This window comes from Gigantopelta aegis, chromosome 9 (genome assembly GCF_016097555.1).
Source record: "Gigantopelta aegis isolate Gae_Host chromosome 9, Gae_host_genome, whole genome shotgun sequence".
In the NCBI taxonomy this organism is placed as follows: Eukaryota; Metazoa; Mollusca; class Gastropoda; order Neomphalida; family Peltospiridae; genus Gigantopelta; species Gigantopelta aegis.
The window spans coordinates 52,768,718-52,789,956 of NC_054707.1; the positions used below are offsets into that span (position 1 = coordinate 52,768,718).

Sequence of the window (21,239 nt, forward strand, 5' to 3'; positions counted from 1 at the left end):
CTTGTAAGTGATGTTCTGCAGCTGTTGGCAAAAAATAAACGGTTCCACCAACAGCATAAATGTTTGACGTTTCTTTCATTCACTTTCATAAAATATAAACTACACACGAATATGACAATTCCTTCCAATATAACTAAATGATCCGTAAAAATGCACATCAGCTAGAGGAAATGGTATCGCTTATCAAAATTACATCATTTACCAAAAACAAATCACCCGATTCAAATAATAGTGAATTAACGTTTGCATTCTTACGTAACACAAGTATCAATGAAGTTTACACAAACAATACCACAGGCGTATTTAAAGCTAAACAAAATTCAGTTATGTATTGTTAAAGTATGCATATACATTTAATTATAAGATTTGACCACAATTATTTTTTGGTGCATATATGAACCGAAAAAAAATGATGTGCACACTTTTGTATGACCAGTTTACAGGGGAACAAGTACCTTTAAAGCTGCTGTCAATTTATTTAAAGGATATGCTTTAAATATTAAAGAAAAATTATTTAACTGCATTTTCAAAACGAGTACTAATGAGGTACATGATATTCCTATCAAAAGTAGGTCATAGTGACCTAGTTATGGAAAATACTGTCAATGCTCATTGGAACTCAGTTGAAGTGAGTCCATTTAAAATAGACAAAAAAACCTAAGGACTAACTTTGCCATTTGCCAAACTCATCAACTGATATTTATTAATAATTTGGCAAAATAAATTCATATAATTATTGATAATTTTCTACAAAGTAACACACTTTTTGCCATTTGTTAAGTTTAATAGATAATTTGGCAAAATGTTCTAATAACCTAGAGGTAGCCCTGATTAACTGACATTAATACCTATGTACCCATGTAAAACATTCAAATTTACATTGCTAAACATACCAAAGTCAAACATTCAAATTTACATTGCTAAACATTTGTTTTAAAACGGCATCATAAAAATACCAGTTAAAAAACTAACAATGATTGAAATTAATAACGATCAGACACAGACTCACTAGGATACACAGACAGTACTAAGTCTTCTTGATCAACAGTGATCTGAGTGAACACCATCTTATGATGATGGGCTCTGGATCTGAACCAAAATCTTTCACATAGAAAGCCAATGCTCTCAACCAATTGAGCTATCCCATCTGTTACTTCATTCAGTGCTCAAACTCAACTGCCAAGATCAACATTTCAAATTTAATTATTACCATTATAATTTCAATATTTTCAGATACAAGCGATGCCAATTGTTTTTACTGGAACATTAATTGCCTCTTCCAAATTTAGCTGTAACTAACATTTCAAGTTGTATTTTCTTGTTATGTGAAAGAAAAGGTTGGTGCGTCTTATCTTGAACTTTACAGATATCAGTCTTCGCCAGGAAACGTGAGTGACCACTCCCACTCTCCTCCATACTCGCCTGCAAATTGATCGCCTTACAATAAGATTCATTGAAGGAGAGTGATCTTCAGCCTGCCTTGATTTTGCTCATGGTAAAAACTGGATATCATCCTTGATGACACAAACTGTCTTAATAAGCAATAAAATAACGAGTAACACCATTACAACAGATAGCCTAGAGGGGAAATGTTTACAGGTAGTGGTTCTGAGGGAGAGGTTATACTGACCACACCACATTTATTTAGAGACCCCATACCACAATCGGACAATACTATAAAACAAACAAAATGTTAATGACATAAAAAACATGTACAAGTTGGGGAACATTTTGTTCTGTATCGCATGGCAATTTGATATGCAAGTTTTAGAGATTACTAAACAAATTTAAAACATTAAACAGTAGCTGCTAATTAATTTTCAGCTGATAGAAAGCTAACCAAGATTTTGAAAACAAAATGTTCCCTGTCAATGATAGTAAAATGATACTAAATGGAGTCATTACCGAAAGTACATAAATTTTCTGTTGTATATAAGATGCAGTTTGAATTACTACAAACTCCTGAAGCAAAAACACAACAAATTTGCCAAAATGGATAATTTAAGCAAAATGTTTTAAGTAAAAAGCTGAAATAGCCGAACATGTATTAACTAGGGCCAGTAGCTTTAAATGAATCCTGCAATATGTAACCTTGAATACAAAACAAAACCCTTCTATATCACCATTAATGAAATTACAAGCTATTACAAGCTAATTTTTAATATTTTCCTTCTATATGTATCATTTTACCAACACTGGATATATTCTAAATGATAAAAATTTAAATTGTTAAGAACACACAAAGCACTACACAAACATTAGCACTATGAACATAAATTGCAGCTGATCTGCAATGACAGACTAATTTTTATTAAAGAGTTTTTTTGGTTGTCAAAATGTCTCTTATTGCAAGAGCACATTAAAATCGGGCAATGGAGCTTGACCGTAACCTTGTGGTGGTCCTCGTCTCTCTGTAATCGTGTATGGCTGGGACCTCCTGCTCTGTTTGAGCTTCATCCTCAATCTTTCTTCACCATTTTGCTTGATCCGACTGAAAAATGGAATGTTACCACCACCGCTGGAAGAACCACTAGGGAATCCAGTTGAAACCTGGTCAAGGATATTCGGCACTTCCTGCTTCATTTTATCTGCAAAAGTAAATGTCCCAACTACTGTCCGAACCAAATTGTTAACAACTACAAAAAATTACTCTCCTACCTTTAATTACTGTTACATTTCCCCCAAATTTTGTCCACACACAAGTTGTGAAAAAAACATTACAGTGACACAGCTGAGGTAGCATAAGGCAAAATACATGCAGTTTTCAGCCGTCTGCCATTTTGCTTTTTTATGGAATATTCTTCAAGAGGGGTGAAAGCCTCCAAAGTATGTGACATAATATAAAATCAATGATCTTTAGTGGTATATTTAAACAAACAAAAAATAATTTAAAAAATCAATATGTCATCACGTTTGTTATGACGTTGCTAGATTAAGTCATATCCTTTCACCCCTCTTGGAGAATATTCCATAAAAAGTCAAAATGGCAGCCGGCACAAAATTACATGCTTTCAGCGAAGTCGATATTGGTGACATGGTTATCATGTGGAATCTGTGTCATTGCAATGGTTTTTCCTAGATTTCTGTCTGGACAAAATGTGAGTAAAATCTAACAAAAAATAAAGGTAGGAGAGCAATTTTTGGTAGTTGTTAACATTTTGGTTCGGACTTTAGCTAGTAAAATCATGTACTGCAATATTTTGAAGTTTGGTTGATTTAGAACTTACATGGGTAAGCAAAAACAAGAAAACATTTCAATGACGTTTTATAATGTAATGTTAATTGTATTTCTGAACAACATTAACATTTCTTGAAACAATGGAACATTTGTAATTTTCACTTAGAATAATTTTCATACAACTTTTACATGTGTTGCTCAAATGGTTGCATCAATGATGGACATGATATTATAACGTTCCTACTATTTTATCGATCTGTCCTTTCATATTTCCTTAGTTATTATTTTTATTTGGTTTTCCTTCTGATTATTCTTCTTACTAAATATACTAATCACCAATACTGACATTATTTATATAGGAATGGCAGAAACGTTATGTTAAGTTTAGTTGCATTATATTGCGGTATTTTGTTTAAATTGTCGAAATTAAGTTTGAAATAAGACCATATTTAGTTTGCTATTTTGGTGGAAACTTACTCTGGTGTTTGTGGGGAAACTACGGGCTTTGTAAAGGAATTCTAATTACCCAACCAATCGTATTGTATATTATTAAATGATTAAAGACAATAACACTGGATATATTGTAATTTTTTTTTTTTTATTCCAATATATAACAAATGTGTTTTATGTCAGTATGTGGAGCAAACTAACTGGAACAGTTGGTTTGAAATCATGATTACAAAATCCTAAAGATAAAAGGAACTGGTTCCTAACCTCACCCTCTACATTTGTATAGGCCTGTAGGAACGATATTTGAAGGGGGGGGGGGGGGGGAGGAGAAGGGAATACAAACTAGATTTTTATCTTTATATCATCTTTATTTATGCAAAGTAGTGAAAACTTAAAAGATACATTTTCATCCTAGAGTGTGTGATGGAGAACAAGCCCCTAGGCCCGCCCCTCCCCAGTTCCTACGGGTCTGTTGTATTTTATATTGATAAATGCAAACACTACATAATAATATTGTCGATAAGACATATTAGTTGTAAAGTGATTGCCAGTATGTGGCAACAGTATAATATTTTCCAACATACCCGGCTGTGGACAGTTTCGGCAGACTGGTAACACATTTTCTTAATAATTAAAAATACACGGTTTAACCAAACACATTAAAACTTGGAGGGTAACTAGTTAAGAGAACAAAGTTTTTTGTTAAATTAATATATCTTGCTTTGGTGAGGAGGGGACACTTTTTGAAAATTTGCGAAATCGGCCTATGGAATATCCACTGACGTGTCATATTTACATCTATGCTGAACAAGATTTATGATGAAATATTATTAAATTTTGTGTGCTTTTCTTCTAATTAGGTCCATTTGCTTCAGTTTACATTAAAAATGTCATAAAAAATTATGTTTTTAAAAATGCTTGTATGTTAGTCTATGACCGTGTGGCTTCCACGTCTTCGTCGGCAGTTGATTCATCCGAATTTTCGTCTAAGACAACATTTCAGGATTAGGGACAAAGTCTCTGATAAGTGGTTCAAACTGATACGGTTTGATGCCATTAGCACAAGCTGGACACAATTCTTCGTCACTCAAATCGCTAAGTTCGTCCATGCTGCTTGGTAGTTTCTTCAGTTTTCCTCTCATCGATGATGTCACGGGTCTAGCTCATCAATTGTCGACAGTTTCCGGCAAACATCGAAGATCGGCGAAAAAAAAACCCCAACCAAGACTGGCACGCTTAACTTAGTCAATAAGGGGAGCGCGGTAGTTGTGAGTTGTGGTTTATGACGGCAAACAATTCATTACACCGTATATATGGTTTGGTGTCCGGTCTCCTTTAAACTAAAAACAGATCTAAAGTGTAATAAATTCGTTACGCTGGTTTTTGACAGGGCGTACAGGATTGTACGCCCTGTCAGAAACCCGCGTAACTAAAATTGTGCAGTCCGTGTGTTTTGTGAGTATCAATGACTGATTAGCCCTCACTTTGAATTTGCCTTTTGATAGTGAGTGGGTTTTTTGTTTGTTATAGTCTTGTTATAATTTACGCTTCCAAAATTTTTAATAGTCTACCTTTATTAGTATTAGACGTATAAAATGTAATAGTATTCATTACTGTCTGTGCAATTTGGGGATATCTGGGTAAATTAAAGTGTGATGCACTTTTTGAATAAGCAAGGGAGGAACCAACATAAGTGTTCTGTTAAGACTTTAATAGTGAGTAATGTCCAGGGGTAGTTTGTAAACAATTTCCGAATAGGCAAGGACGGAACCGTTTTAAGGGTCCTGTCAGACTTTAATAGGGAGAGGTTTATAGGAGGCGAGTTGGTTAATGATATCTAAATTTGCAAGGCGTATGAATGTTTCTAAAAAGGGGTAGTACTAAATTAACGGGAGGGCGATATTTTTTTAATTGATGGCTAGTTTTAGCTATTTCTATATTAGAAGTTGCATCTTGTTTTCTCTATTTTTTTTGTAATAATAATTACAATTAGTTTGAATAAATATACAAATTGTAATATTGTTGTTTTATCTGTTTGAGCATAGTATTTATAGTGGCATAGCAAGTTTGTTGGTGTCCTAAGTTATAATTATTATTTTTGGAGACTACAACCGAAAAGGGTAGCGGACCTGGGTAAAATTTATAATGTCTCGTAAAACGGGAGCAAAATTCATTACAATATGGTTCTGAACGAAAAAAAAAATCAACTATTGGGTGTAAAACAAAAGTTACACGGTACATTTAATTACAAAAGTGAAAAAAAATTCAAACCTCTGAAAAAATCACGTCCTTCAGTGGATGACCAGCGACTTTGAGCATCACCCTCCAACACATTTTTCATGAAGACCTTTATGTAATCAGGCCAGGAGTCGTCAATGGCCCTATTCTTGATGAAGTTTACATCGTAAAAATTCTAAACAATACAAAAATGCAATCTGAATTTTAAAAACCCCCAGACTTTTATAACAGATGTAAGTAAAAAAATTCTACGCCACCCCCATTGCATAAATAAATAAAACAAAAATATGTTAATGCATGTGAAACAAACTGTGCTAGTTGCTGACAACAAAAAAACACCTAAAAACCCATCTTCATTTTAGACTATTTTTCTCACAACTTAAAAATAAAAATAAATTTTATGCACTATATCAGCTATATAAAATCTACAATTTACAACTATAACTGTTCTTATTAATATTATCAAGTTTACTTACAGAAACCAACACACAACTAAATTTAGATTTACCGAAGCATTAACACAGCTATATTATCAATTTCAATGTTAAGAGGGCTGTACAATTTGTCATTATTTTTATATCAGATATCTGTAATAAGAAAGCTAAGTGATGATGTTTTGTAAGTTAACCACTTGCATGCGACAAAATATATATCATGGGTTTTTTGGTGTATTTTGGGCCTGTGGTCTTAATATTGAATAAACTTGTTGTTGTTGTTGTTGGTTGGTGTAAGATCGATTCCTGTCAGTGGCCCTTTGGGCTGTTTCTCGTTCAGCTAGTCCACCTTGACTGGAATATCAGAGGCCATGGTATGTGTTATCCTGTCTCTGGGATAGTGCATATAAAAGATCCCTTGCTACTAATGGAAAAATGTAGCCAGTTTCCTCAAAATTACCAAATGTTTGACATCCAACAGCAGATGATTAATAAAAGTAAAAAGAATGTGCGATACAAAATAAATTTATCGCATATTTCAAATGTCTTACAGAAACCAACACAACTAAATTTAGATTTACCAAGGCATTAACACAGCTACGTTATCAACTTCAATGTTAAGAGGACTTGTACAGTATAATTTAAACTCACATAAAGAAGGATTTGGATTCGCACATCGGTATATTTTGCAGCATTTTTCTGGTCTTCTTTTTTCATCAAATATTTCAAAATGATATCCTGAACAATGTGTCGACCACACAACATATACGCCACTGTGAGGGCAAAGGCAAAGTTGTCAGATTTTCCAGACAGGTTAATATGAACAAGGCCTTTCAAGTGTGGAAACTTGTCTATGATGGCTATCTTGCAAGCTTCAGGGCTCATGTATTCTGATGTCCAGCCTACACACGAAACTGGCTCCTGTGGTGTCTTGCTGGAGCCAAAGTCGGTGATCTTTAGTGTCCGTGGCTCTTCAGTGATGCAGATATTTTGAGCTGAAAATAGATAGAGAATACTAAGTATGTTTTTATTGCTCAAATAAAAATACTACTTTTATTGTGTGTATTAAACAAATTTCTTACACACCCCTTGGTGAGAACATCTATATGACTGCCTGCTCCTAGGTGATGACCACGTCACCAATGCCAGACATCCAATAAAAAATAGCATGATTCAAATCTATTACACTGTGACATAGTTAAACTGACAATCATTTGTCTGTGATGTGTAGTGCAAGGGCTGTAAATAACTTTTAGTCGAAAAAGATGTTAAAATTTGCTTAAAACCAGATGTTTTGAGAATATGTAAGAAACAGAATAATACATTTGTGTCCGTTAGATACCCTTTATCTTACAACTTGTTGTTTAAAAACGTATCAAACTCACTTTCGCTCATTAGATACATTTTAAAAAACCTGTAAGATAAATGGTATCTAACGGCCACTTACGTATTATTCTCTATGGATACTTGCATGTAACTTAATAGAGGCTGATAAAGATAATGATTAAATATTGCAAGCTTTTGAAGCCTCAATAGACAAGTGTTCATCAGTGTTGCGTTTTCCTATATGATGCTATAATACTGTATAATCTTAGAATTCTTTTGTTGAACGTATGTAACACAAGATGGTATTTAAAGACTTGAAAAGCTGGCTAATACACAGAGATATGTACCCTTTAAAAGACAGTCTGCAAAAAACATTTATGAGTTATGCCAAAAACAATTATTTCACTTCACTTCATTTGGCATATATAGTAAAAGCCTCAAAACTGAGCCTTGTCTAAAACTGAAATTCCCTCATTTTTTCTGTCCTTGTTTTACATATCAGCATAGAACTCAAGCCATAAACAAGATAACTCTTTAAACCAGACTTTACTTGCTCCTGTGGGTGTCCAGTTTAGAGAGGATTCCGTAAATTAGAAGAATTACTTAAGCAAACGAAACTGTTCTCACAATTTTGAGAGATCTGTTAACAGTAAGAAACAGATGACTTCTTACGCTTTATGTCCAGATGTAAGATGTCGTGGTTGTGCATGTAACGCAATGCATCAAATCCTTGAAATGCCAAATTTAGGACTTTACTTGCTCCTGTGGGTGTCCAGTTTAGAGAGGATTCCGTAAATTAGAAGAATTACTTAAGCAAACGAAACTGTTCTCACAATTTTGAGAGATCTGTTAACAGTAAGAAACAGATGACTTCTTACGCTTTATGTCCAGATGTAAGATGTCGTGGTTGTGCATGTAACGCAATGCATCAAATCCTTGAAATGCCAAATTTAGGATATTTGCCATTGTGAAGATGTTCTTATCCAGTTGAACCAGCAATTGTCCTGAAAAATTAAACAATACGCATACAGATATCTTAGAATTTCTATGCAGGAGCAAACATTCAGACACGGCTGTTTTCTGCCACTCATCAAATCTGCCCATTGTAAATTTTACACAACTGGAGAATTTTAATTTAATTTGGCCAAATAATCTCATGTAATGATTGATATGTAGCCCAGTGTTAAAGTGCTCGCTTGATGCATGGTCAGTCTAAGAAGAGAAGTATCATATGTCCTATTTTTAAATCTGGATCAAGAAGTGAACCAAATAACTATAGAGGAAAAGAAAAAGAAAGAAATGTTTTATTTAACGACGCACTCAACGCATTTTATTTACGGTTATATGGCGTCAGACATATGGTTAAGGACCACACAGATTTTGAGAGGAAACCCGCTGTCGCCACTTCATGGGCTACTCTTTCCGATTAGCAGCAAGGGATCTTTTATTTGCGCTTCCCACAGGCAGGATAGCACAAACCATGGCCTTTGTTGAACCAGTTATGGATCACTGGTCGGTGCAAGTGGTTTACACCTACCCATTGAGCTTTGCGGAGCACTCACTCAGGGTTTGGAGTCGGTATCTGGATTAAAAATCCCATACCTCGACTAGGATCCAAACCCAGTACCTACCAGCCTGTTGACCGATGGCCTAACCACGACGCCACCGAGGCCGGTATTAACTATAGAGGGATTTCACTGACTGATTCTTTAAGTAAGATTTTTGCATCGATTTTAAATGATCGCTTGCGAGGCTGGTGTGATGAAAATGTAATAATTGAAGAAAACCAAGCAGGCTTTCGTGCTACTTACTCAACTACTGACCATATATATTTACTCTCCATGCAGCTATTGAGAAGTATATTTGTAAACGTATGGGAAGATTTTATTGCTTATTTGTAGATTTTTCAAAAGCATTTCACACAGTGCGGCATGATGTTTTATTAAATAGTCTAAATGCGGCATGACGTTTTATTAAAGTCTAAATGAGGTTGGTATCTCAAAAGTTGTTTAAACACTATTGCATCAATGTATAGTAAACTCAGCGCTTGTGTAAAGACAGTAAATGGGTTCTTTAAATATTTCAAGTGTAATGTCGGTATACATCAGGGTTGTACTCTTAGTCCTCAAATTTTTATACTTTTTATGAATAAACTAAGTAAATTCTTCAAAAACACCGGTAATCACGGAGTATTCATTTCAGCTAATATGGAGAATATGCATACTTAGATATTTGTAGACAATGTTGCCACACTTACATGCTCTCAGTTACAAACCAATATTAAAGTTTTTGAACAGTTTTGCATAGCTACTGGAATGAAAATTAATCTTGATAAGACTAAAGTTATGGTATTTAGAAATGGTGGTCCCCTTCGATCATATGAAAAATGGTTTTACATGGGATCTCAAATTAAAGCAGTTTCTTTTTACAAGTATCTAGGTATTCTGTTCACTCCTAAATTATCTTGGAATAAAGCTCAGCTCTGTCTTTCTGCTCAGGCGAACAAATCTTTGCTGACACTTTACCGGTACTACAAGAGAAAAGGAAATATACCTTTTACAGATAGCTTTAAATTATTTGATGCCATGATAACACCAATTATATGTTATGGATCAGAAATATGGGGTACTAGCAGATGCAAAATTAATGAAGTTGAAGTTAATTTTATAAATACCTGCTAAAAATTATATTGTGTTGGGGGAGTGTGGTAGGGTCCATCTTCAACTTATTTATATGACAAAAGTTATCAAATATTGGTGTAAACTTATTCAACTACCACTTTTCAGATTACCTTGTCAAAGTTATTTGATGTTAAAATCTTTAGATGATGTTGGGTACATTAATTGGGCTATGTCAAGAAGTAGGTAATATTGATTTGTTTATCTCCTTGTTTAAACAGAGACTTTATGACAATTTACAGCAACAATGGTCAGCTGATATAAATATATCTGCCTCATGTTGTTATTACAAGCAGTATACATCTCTATTGAATATCAAACGGTACTTGTAACTTAACTTTGCAGTACATGTGAAAAGCGCCTTGTCAAAGTTTAGATGCAATAACTTTGGATTAGCTGTAGACACTGGCAAATTTAACAATATAATCTATGAACAAAGATGGTGCCCTTTTTGTATAAATAATAACAAGGTTTTTTTTATTGAAGACCAACTACATATATATAATGTAAAAAGTATACGGACTTAAGAAAAGAGTTTCTTTTTTATTTTATTAATAAACATTCGCATGTACCACCTTCGATTATTTCTGTGAAGCTGATGTCATCTACAAATGAACTATTGCTGTACAATTTGTCATTGTTTTTATATCAGGTATCTGTAATAAGAAACCTAAGTGATGATGTTTTGTAAGTTAACCACTTGCATACGACAAAATATATATCATGGGTTTTTTGGTGTATTTTGGGCCTGTGGCCTTAATATTGAATAAACTTGTTGTTGTTGTTGTTGGTTGGTCTAAGATCGATTCCTGTCAGTGGCCCTTTGGGCTGTTTCTTGTTCAGCTAGTTCACCTTGACTGGAATATCAGAGGCCATGGTATGTGTTATCCTGGCTCTGGGATAGTGCATATAGAAGATCCCTTGCTACTAATGGAAAAATGTAGCCAGGTTCCTCAAAATTACCAAATGTCTGACATCCAACAGCAGATGATTAATAAATCAATGTGCTTAAGTGGTGTCGTCAAACACAATAAAATTTTAACTTTTTGATTGATACTGTGATGGAAATACTGGTTTATCTGACATAGTCTTAGAGAGGAAACCTGCTATATTTTCCATCAGTAGCAAGGGAACTTTTATATGCATCATCCCATAGAGAGGATAGCACATACCACAGCATTTGAATTACCAGTCACGATGCACTGGTTAGAGTAAGAAATAGCCCAATGGGCCCACCGACAGGGATCGAGCAAGTGCTTTACCACTGGGCTACATCCTGCCCGGGGACTGACAAGAGACAAAACATATAGCCCTGTGGTTAGAATAAAACTAGAGCAAGAGACAAAAACAGTAGAATTGTAAAATAGGTCCACACGGACATCAGTTGTGAAACCCCGAGATAAAAGGATTTATTTAGTGTTTATCCCTGAAATACAACACTCACCTGCATATTCCATGAGGATTTCTGGTATCTCATCTTTGATGACAAAACCCAGGAACCTGGTGATATTGGGATGATCCAGATGCATCAAAACATCTATCTCCTTACGATCAAATTTATTTAAGACCTGAAAATCAAAGGATCAAATTATAACATTTATAATATAAGTCACTTAGATTGCTTATTTACCTTTCGTCTTTTTACCTAACAGGTTCTCGTGTACATGTAAAAAAATAATCTTGTCAAAAATAGGCCTAATCTACCATGGCTTTATAAGAGTTTTAGCAGATTAATTTTTATTATAGCTATACCTATTCTCATGTTACTAGATATTTCTTGTTTTACTCATACTGACTAACCTACTTCCCACAGGTGTGTGGGTGCATGTACGTATGTATGTATGTGCTTGTGACGTTAGCAACAGTTTCATTTTTGTGCCCAACATACCTACAAGGTCCACACCAGGCTGTTAGCAAATGCCACGACTAGAGAATGAATTGTTTTAAATGTCATTAGTTAAACACAATGGGCTGAATTCACAAAGCCTTTTTTTTAACAACTTGTCTTCATAAATTCATAGACTCCATAAATTTGGCCCAATATGCTCAAGTAGGCGTGTTTATAACAGTGCTTGAGTAATGAAAAATCAATGTCGGTCAAAATTAATGTAAATATCAATGATTTTCTCTGTAAGATGTTTATGTTAAAACTTTTAAACTGGTGATTTTGCAAGGACTTTGCTCTAGTACACCCTTTCCAAACTACATTTTTTAGTTTATAATTCAAATGCATCTAGTTTTTTTCATCACACTGCTATTATCATATAGAATTTAGTTAACCATCAGTCTACTGGTGATATATCTGAATCCGATTTGGTCGCATATGTGACATTTTTTTATTTGGCAAATAAAATATTTCATACTATCTACATAAAAAATTCAAGTAGGCGCCATTTGACTTCCAGATAGATAAGTCAACATGAGGGCTGATACAGTATATTCACTCATTCATATTTCCTGCCGTTTTGCACATGGCACTGACTAAAATAATAACACTACTGATCGACTTTAATCTTGATAATGGTTTTGATTTAGTTTTTTGAGAGAAATACCTGGAGTTGAAAAAGTGGTTTTAGGCTTCGCTTGATAACAATGGCAGAATGTCGCAGTCATTTTCAGTAATTGATAGCTGATTGAAACAATACTCTTAACCATTTTACCAACAATGAAAATGACTAAATATTGGGATGTTGATACTGAACATCTGGTCCATAATTTTTTTTGCCTTAATCAACATCGACTGATAAAAAATATCATACAAATAAAACAAACCCACGAAAATAATATTTACTGATTCACATATGAACATCTTTTTTTCGTATTTATAAAACTTAATAATTTGTACCCCACTCAACATCGTTTTTGTTAAAAATTTATCCAGAAGTCTAAAGGTCAAGACAAAAGTGAACATAATACAAACCTGTTTGCCGACGAAATCGGCTTTTGTCGTCGAATGTCTGCAGTACCGGACTTTTCCAAACCCCCCTCTTCCAATTACTTCTTTTACAGAAAATTCATTGTTTTCACTGAACTGCAAATCAGCTGATGGGTGGATAGCCTGAAAAGAATATAACATTACACACTTTTTTCTATGTAAAGCAACTATATTATATTATCCCTTCATTAAGTTGAGTCAGCATTTTTTTAAATAAAAATATTGATGATTAAATACCAAAAAATAAAGTCCTTCATCACTGATGAGGCATTTTGGGTTATAATTATTTAATTGTTTAATATCATCGTCCTTAACACAATCATCGGTGGGCCCATTGGGCTATTTCTCGTTACAGCCAGTGCACCACAACTGGTATATCAAAGGCTGTGGTATGTGCTATCTGTCGAAAAGTGCATATAAAAGATCCCTTGCTGCATTAGGAAAGATGTAGCGCATTTCCTCTGATGACCACGAGTCAGAATTACCAAATGTTTGACATCCAATAGCCCATGATTGACGAAAAGAAATTGATTTATTTTGGAAAACAAAATGAAAAACTAATTACGGCTAGAAATTCACCAAGGTTATTTTAGAAGATTATAAAAGAAACACTAGACAAAATCCAGACAAATAACATAACCTGTGAGCAGTGGATAAATCATTTTGGTTCTCTCTTAGGCACTATGTCTGGGGAAAATGCTTTGGGTATAGAGTCTAGTGATTGTTTATATTTACCTACAAATATATTGAACTGTTCTATTACTGAAAATGAGATTAAAAGCCAAATTGGCTGCTTAGGCAATAATAAAGCCCCTGGACCAGATGGCATCCCAAATGAATTTTTAAAAACAACAACTTTCTACCTGTCACCATTATTAACAACTCTATTTAATAATATATTAGATAGTGGATGTTTTCCGCCTGTGTGGGCAAAAAGTATAATATGTCCTATATTTAAATCTGGTTCTAGGGACGATCCAACAAATTATAGAGGGATCTCTTTGATTGACTCTTTATGTAAAATCTTTACATCTGTTCTGAATGATCAGCTGCGAAGGTGGTGCAATGAAAATCTAGTGATTGAAGAGTCAAGCAGGATTTCATCTAATTATTCTACTACAGACCATATTTTTACTCTTCATGCTGTGATTGAGAAATATATATATAAACCTAGAGGTAGATTATACTGTTTATTTGTAGACTTTTCCAAAGTGTTTGATACGTTACAGCATGATGTACTGTTGGATAGCTTAGTTGAAGTGGGAATTTCGGGCAAATTTTTAAATATCATTTTATCAATGTACAGTAAATTACATTCTTGTGTAAAACCAGTAAATGGTCTCACTGATTATTTTAAGTATAACATCGGTTCGCGTCAGGGGTGTATTTTGAGTCCACAAATTTTCTTAATTTTTATCAATAAATTGAACAGATTTTTCTTAAATTCTGGTAATCATGGGGTCTTTATTATGGAAAATTAGGAAAATATGCACATATTAATGTTTGCAGACGATGTTACTGCTCTTGCCGACTCTAGTTTACAGTTACAGCTAAACATTAAGGTTTTTGAAATTTTTTGTCAAGTAACAGGAATGTGAATAAATCTTGACAAGACAAAAGTGATGGTGTTTAGGAAAGGAGGTCGTCTGCGATCTTATGAAAAATGGTTTTATAATGAGGCGCAAGTCAAAACAGTATCATTGTATAAATATTTGGGTATTGTGTTTACTCCAAAATTATCCTGGAATAAAGCTCAGCTGTATCTGGCTGCTTAGGCAAACAAGTCCATGTTGGCACTATTTAGATACCAAAAAAGGGTTGGAGATATAATTGTAGCTGATAGCTTTAAAATATTTGATACTATGATAACTCCAGTTCTAACTTATGGGTCAGAAATCTGGGGTATTACTAGAAGCAAGGTAATAGAAGCCATTCAGATTAAATTTTGTAAAGTCCTTTTAAAGGTGGGGAAGTCAGTAAAAAATTATATGGTATTAGGTGGAAGAGCTCCTCTCCAACTTATTTACATAACTTGTGCTGTGAAATACTGGTGTAAATTAATACAGCTTCCTCTTTTCAGATTGCCCAGACAGAGTTATGTCATGCTTAAATCTCTTGATGATGCAGGTCATACTACTTGGGCGACAGGCATTAAACATTTTATTTTCAAACTTGGTTTTGGATTTGTATGGATAAGCCAGGATGTGGGAGACATCAGTAGGTTTATTAATGTATTTAAGCAGACTATGATATTCTACAACAAGAATGGGCATCCTCAATGAGCGGTTCGAATTCTTGCTATTATTATAACCAGTATAAATCTCTATTAAATGTTGAATGTTATTTACACATGAATATCCCCTTGAGATTCCAAATTGCATTATCAAAATTTAGATGTAATAGTTTTGGTTTATGTGTAGATACAGGTAGATTTAATAATATTGTATACGAGAGAAGATTATGCACTTTTTGTCAAGATAATAACCAGGGTTTCTTTTATTGAAAAATCAGCTCCATGTATTATTTGTATGCAAAAAATATAGTTATTTGAGAAATATGTACATTTTACCCTTTGTGAAAGTAAATGCTGGTCTACCATTAACAATTATCTTCATTAATCTGATGTCATCTCAAAACGAAAATTTTAAACTAAATTTATCAAAATTCTTATACTATGTATTTAGATTGAGAATGGTGAACTTTTTTTACACTGAATATTTATAAATGCACTGCCTTACTATTACTATAATATAAAATTAAATGGCAGACCGTTATGTGACTAAATCATGTAACGCATGCTCTTAAATTGTGTAAATTGATTGTATTTTGGGCCAGAGGCCTTTTACTGAATAAACTGTCTGTCTGTCTGTCTGATTAATTAATCAATGTGCTTTAGTGGTATCATTAAACAAAACAAACCTTAACAAAATAATTGTTAATTCCAAATTAAAGACTTGTAAGTCAAAACCAAGGTATTTCAACTAACATTGAACCTACATATATGCCAGACATCTAGCATTACGAGGTTCAGTTCAAAAATGTTTTCTTTGAATACTTTATTATTCGAATCACATTTTTATTTCTCTTGATTCACCCACTTTAAATAAAACAAACAAGAACTGATATAAAATAAAAAAAAGGAAATATTTTATTTCACTAGGTGATCAATGAGGAAGGAAATGTTTTATTTAACAACGCACTCAACACATTTTATTTACGGTTATATGGCATCAGACATATGGTTGAGGACCACACAGATATTGAGAGAAAAACCTGCTGTAGCTATGGGCTACTGTTTTCGATTAGCAGCAAGGGATCTTTTTTATGCACCATCCCACAGACGGGATAGTACATACCAGAGCCTTTGTTACACCAGTTGTGGAGCACTGACTGGAACGAGAAATAGCTCAATCGGCCCACCAATGGGAATTAATCCTAGGTCGATTGTGCATTAGGCAAGCGCTGTACCACTGAGCGATGTCCTGCCCCTTAGGTGATCAATGAAGTCAAGTTTGTAGAGGACTAGTACATTTTCGTTGGTTAGGATCTGGTAAACTAGTAAGATACTTTCCATTGCATTACCACTTACAGAAAGAAAGAAAGAAAGAAAGGTTTTATTTAACGACACACTCAACACTTTTTATTTACGGTTATATGGCGTCAGACATATGGTTAAGGACCACACAGATTTTGAGAGGAAACCCGCTGTCGCCACTACATGGGCTACTCTTCCGATTAGCAGCAAGGGATCTTTTATTTGCACTTCCCACAGGCAGGATAGCACAAACCATGGCCTTTGTTGAACCAGTTATGGATCACTGGTCGGTGCAAGTGGTTTACACCTATCCATTGAGCCTTGCGGAACACTTACTCAGGGTTTGGAGTCGGTATCTGGATTAAAAATCCCATGCCTCGACTGGGATCCGAACCCAGTACCTACCAGCCTGTAGACCGATGGCCTACCACGACGCCACCGAGGCCGGTCTACCACTTACAGGCAAATTCAACTAATCCTCAAACTACTACATTAAATGTTTTACAAGTTAATACATATAGAGGGCCATTCCATGGGATTTGGTCCATGGGTATGGAAATTTCAAAATGATCTGTTAAACGAAGTTTTTATTATAGCTTAAAGTTGACACCCTGAAGCACATGGGTTTTAATGACGGTTTTATTTGCAAAAATAATTTTTGTAAGCCAGGACGTGACATTTGTTTTTTGGTAATATTTCATTAATGTTATGTCATATTTAAAAATTAGGTATCAGGACATCATATCTAAAATATACTGCATATGAAAATACTACTTTCCCTTCTTTCACATTAGTATCTTAAATTATTTTTCAAAATATTTAATGTCACGTCCTGGCTGATTTGACATATAAAAGTTAGTTTTATTTAAAAACTAATTATTAGAAATAAAAATCCATTTTAATTATCCTTCTTCTCAATGTTCCAAGTATAAATAAAAGGTATAATGATGACTGGTTGTATTAAATGATTAAAATAACCACCTCAAACTTTGAGCCAGGACATGACATTCAAGATGGCATGTTAAATTGTGCATTAAATCTCTCTCTATAGAGAAACTGGCAAAACTGACTTGATAATGCACATGTACCTAAAAGAAATCACTTTTATTTTCAATATTTTGCTCTCACCATTAAGATTCGGAAACGGAGAAACTGGAGCATGTTTGACTATTTAACATAGATTTATGTAGATACAAAAATACTATTATCAATTAATTCTATGCTTCTATGTTTGGGCTCAACAATGAATTCAAAGATTCAAAGTTGGTATTTTCAAAATATTCTGACCCATATAAAATATTTATTGTAAATAGTTCTAAAACTTTTAGTACAAATTATTTTGTCTGATGTATATATTTCATCAAATACATTTACATTAGTTGTTAGTTTGCCTAAAATTAAAACAAAATTCATGAAAGATATCACACTAGAATTTATGTTTTGAAAAAAATACACATTTTTGTAATATTCAATATTTTCCCCAAGAGGCTCCAACCCTGTGAATTTCTTTACCGGGACCACAAAAATTGTAACCATTAAAAAAAAGTGATTAATTCGCTGATATTATATAAAAAAAAATTAAATGCAAATGCTAGTAATCATATATAAACTAGTATTTCCCAAATATGTACATTATTAGAGCTGATGACCAGTGAGTGGAAAACAAATAAACCATCTTGATGATGATCGAATGTAAAAAAATATCAATACTTTCGATTTCCTTTCACATGCAACAGTTCACTAATCAATATATGGCTATCAGTAATCTACGCCCCCACATCCCTAAAATGAATATACCTACAGATGTAATTTTATTAAAGTCCAAGATAACAAAATGCTGCAATGTCATTTTAGTGTCATTTTCCTGTAACCACTGGGTTGACTGGCACCCAAACAGTTGTTACTCTAACACAGTGCAGGCGTATCGATGTAAACGGTGACCAGTCTGGTCAGGTCAGGTTTTATTAAGGTTGCACATAACCATAGTTTTTTTTTGTGAACTTCCAAATGTTTTTAAAATTATATTTAAACATTATATAATTAAATTTGCAAGACTTGCAAGAAATTATTTTCAAGTGCATTATATGATGAATTAAGACAAATTTAAAAATGTACCTACATTTTATTACCAATTTGTGAGTCGGAGTATTACACTATAGGCCTTTTAAACTGTGATACAATTTTTACAAACTAAATTTTTACTGACTAATCCACCCATCTGTTGTTGTACCAAACCATCAGACAAAATCTCAGTTATATCAGTATTTGAAACAGTATTTGAAAGAATGATAAATGATTCACTTTCTTTTATTGGTTTTATCAGTGATTAAAATTTAGCAAGTGAATTTTTTATCATGACCAGTAAATTTTTTATCCATTGGTCAGTATGGGAAGTGATCTTTTTTTATTATTCTAGAATCGCTATTAGACATACAGAAATAGGACTAGTGGATATTCAATCATGGCTTTAAAGTGGATTTCAGTTTTAGATAATTAAATTACAATCAATAATTCAGTAATATGTATTATCTGTTTGTGCTTAGTCTAATAATTTTATACTTCTTTTTTCAAATGATTGTTTTGACATTATGGAATTATTTAATAATAAGCATTATTATTAAAATATATCCTTCTATAAGAGCACATGACATCCACATGTACTCAATAATACATCTAAAAAGAACTGAAAATGTATAAATATTTAAGAGGTGCATGCCCCCGAACCCCCCTAGCATTAGGGGGCAAATTGTATATCGAACTATTTTGCCAACCCTCTTAACAAAATTCCTTGGGGAAACACTGACTACTGGTTTTTCATGACTATCTTTGTAAAAATCCTGTCACCCGTAGCCAAAAAGCACCATACCTCATCAATGATGACACCAGTTGTATCTTTTAGCTCTTTTGGATTTGCAGTCAGCAATCTTTTCACCGCTTTCTTCGACCCAAATACGACAGACCTGGTAACAAAGAATATAACACTAATCATGAATCCCATAGGAAATGGGGTCATATATTTTTTAACACTGAAAGCTTTGGTAGCTGGTGAATACCAAATGCTTACAAGTTAGTAGAAAGTCCTATAGTCCACTTGGGAACTGACTAACTAACATGTAAATATTTTGTTTAATTTCAAGCATGTATCAACCAGGTACATACATTTTACTAAGTATAATAAACCAAACATATTTTAACATCATCACATATACTGGTACTATAAAACACAACTTTATGCAAGGGTAAATACACACATATTATCATACCCAGATTTGTAATCATCATATTTCTGTAGAGTCTTGTGCTGTCTTAGTAACTTGTCCTCTTGGATGTCTGACCGTTGAATGATAACTTCTGATGATTCAGCACGAAGCTGGATGTTAAGGTCCTTCGCAGTGAAGAACTTGACAATGCCAACATCCACCTGGCATGGAGGACGCGATGTGGTATTTGCCTTATCAACAGGCACATTGGTACGGGGCTTGTAGCCATCACTAATGGTAACTCTTTTTAGACTAACATCTCTTGCAAGGGTATTTTTTCTTTTCTGCTTCTTTAGTGCAATATACCCACCATCTGCAAGAAAACAATAAAGTCATCAATATTCATGATTAATCTGACCACATTACTAAATAATAATTTTTTAAATTAAAAAAACCGAAACTAATCCAAATAGCTCAGGACTATAATTTATTATTTAATCTTAACTGGATAAAATTGTAAGCACTTAAATAAATGAAGGAAGGAGGATAAAACAGAACTGCATAAGTAATTAATATTTAAAGGCTTCTCACTCAAGATTTTACTGTAAGCATTATAAAACTAATTACTAAAAAAACAGAAAATCTTCAATTATATTACAACAACAAAAACACACCGTACGAAGAAGGGGAAGATGATGTGATATACTCAAAGAGTTACAATTTTCTTACACCATATTCTATGACTTTTCAATATGTTTTTATCAATCTATGTGAACCTTACAGCACATCTATGAGAAAAAGCCCACATGATTAACTTACCGTATTTTGGAGTGTCTTGAAGTGCACCAGATGGCACCACTGTGTACTGATCATCCTGGGACTTATCAACTGGATGAAACATTTTGCACATCTACCTGTCGATATAATGAAAGAAAAGAAATTGTTATGTTACAAAGACTTAAGACCAACTTACAAAAAATAACGGTTTGAATTGAAGTAATCTAACCCAAGTATAATATTTCAAGACCTTAAATATTTAAATGATGTTGCATCACATAAATGTTACAACATTTTCAATTCTCTATATTTTCAGATTCAGCAAAAATATTTGACTGGTGACAAAATGATTACATAAAACTAGGGATGGGATGGGTTTTTTTTTTTTATAAGTACACCAATTATTATACATACATGTTTATACACTATTTTAAGAGCAAGACATTTTATTTTTAATGGTCATTCTAAAATAATTGTAAATATAAAAA

General features: G+C 33.6%; 2 protein-coding genes across 2 annotated transcripts in view; both read right to left on the bottom strand.

The window, feature by feature from the left end:
* Positions 1 to 20,876, bottom strand: part of LOC121380750 (probable myosin light chain kinase DDB_G0275057) — an 86,672-nt gene extending 65,796 nt beyond the window's left edge. Inside the window, exon 1 of the mRNA XM_041509715.1 lies at positions 20,794 to 20,876. Within this exon, the coding sequence (XP_041365649.1) occupies positions 20,794 to 20,875 (82 nt within the window). The 5' untranslated portion in view covers position 20,876. The remainder of the gene's footprint in view (positions 1 to 20,793) is intronic.
* Positions 308 to 8,368, bottom strand: LOC121380751. Its single transcript, XM_041509717.1, has 4 exons — positions 8,299 to 8,368; positions 6,952 to 7,295; positions 5,900 to 6,041; positions 308 to 2,588 (listed from the first exon to the last, which is right to left on the bottom strand). Exons 1-4 carry the CDS (start codon positions 8,333 to 8,335, stop codon positions 2,344 to 2,346), a joined length of 768 nt encoding a protein of 255 aa, XP_041365651.1. The 5' UTR covers positions 8,336 to 8,368; the 3' UTR covers positions 308 to 2,343.
* Positions 20,877 to 21,239: the final 363 nt, after the last annotated feature.

Excerpts from the sequence above, each read along its gene's own strand:
- LOC121380751 (XM_041509717.1), bottom strand. The coding sequence starts at position 8,335 with ATGCACAACCACGACATCTTACATCTGGACATAAAGC. Across the intron at positions 7,296-8,298 it reads CTTACATCTGGACATAAAGC|CTCAAAATATCTGCATCACT; the intron begins GTAAGAAGTCAT and ends ATCTATTTTCAG. Across the intron at positions 6,042-6,951 it reads GAATCCAAATCCTTCTTTAT|AATTTTTACGATGTAAACTT; the intron begins GTGAGTTTAAAT and ends TGTATTGTTTAG.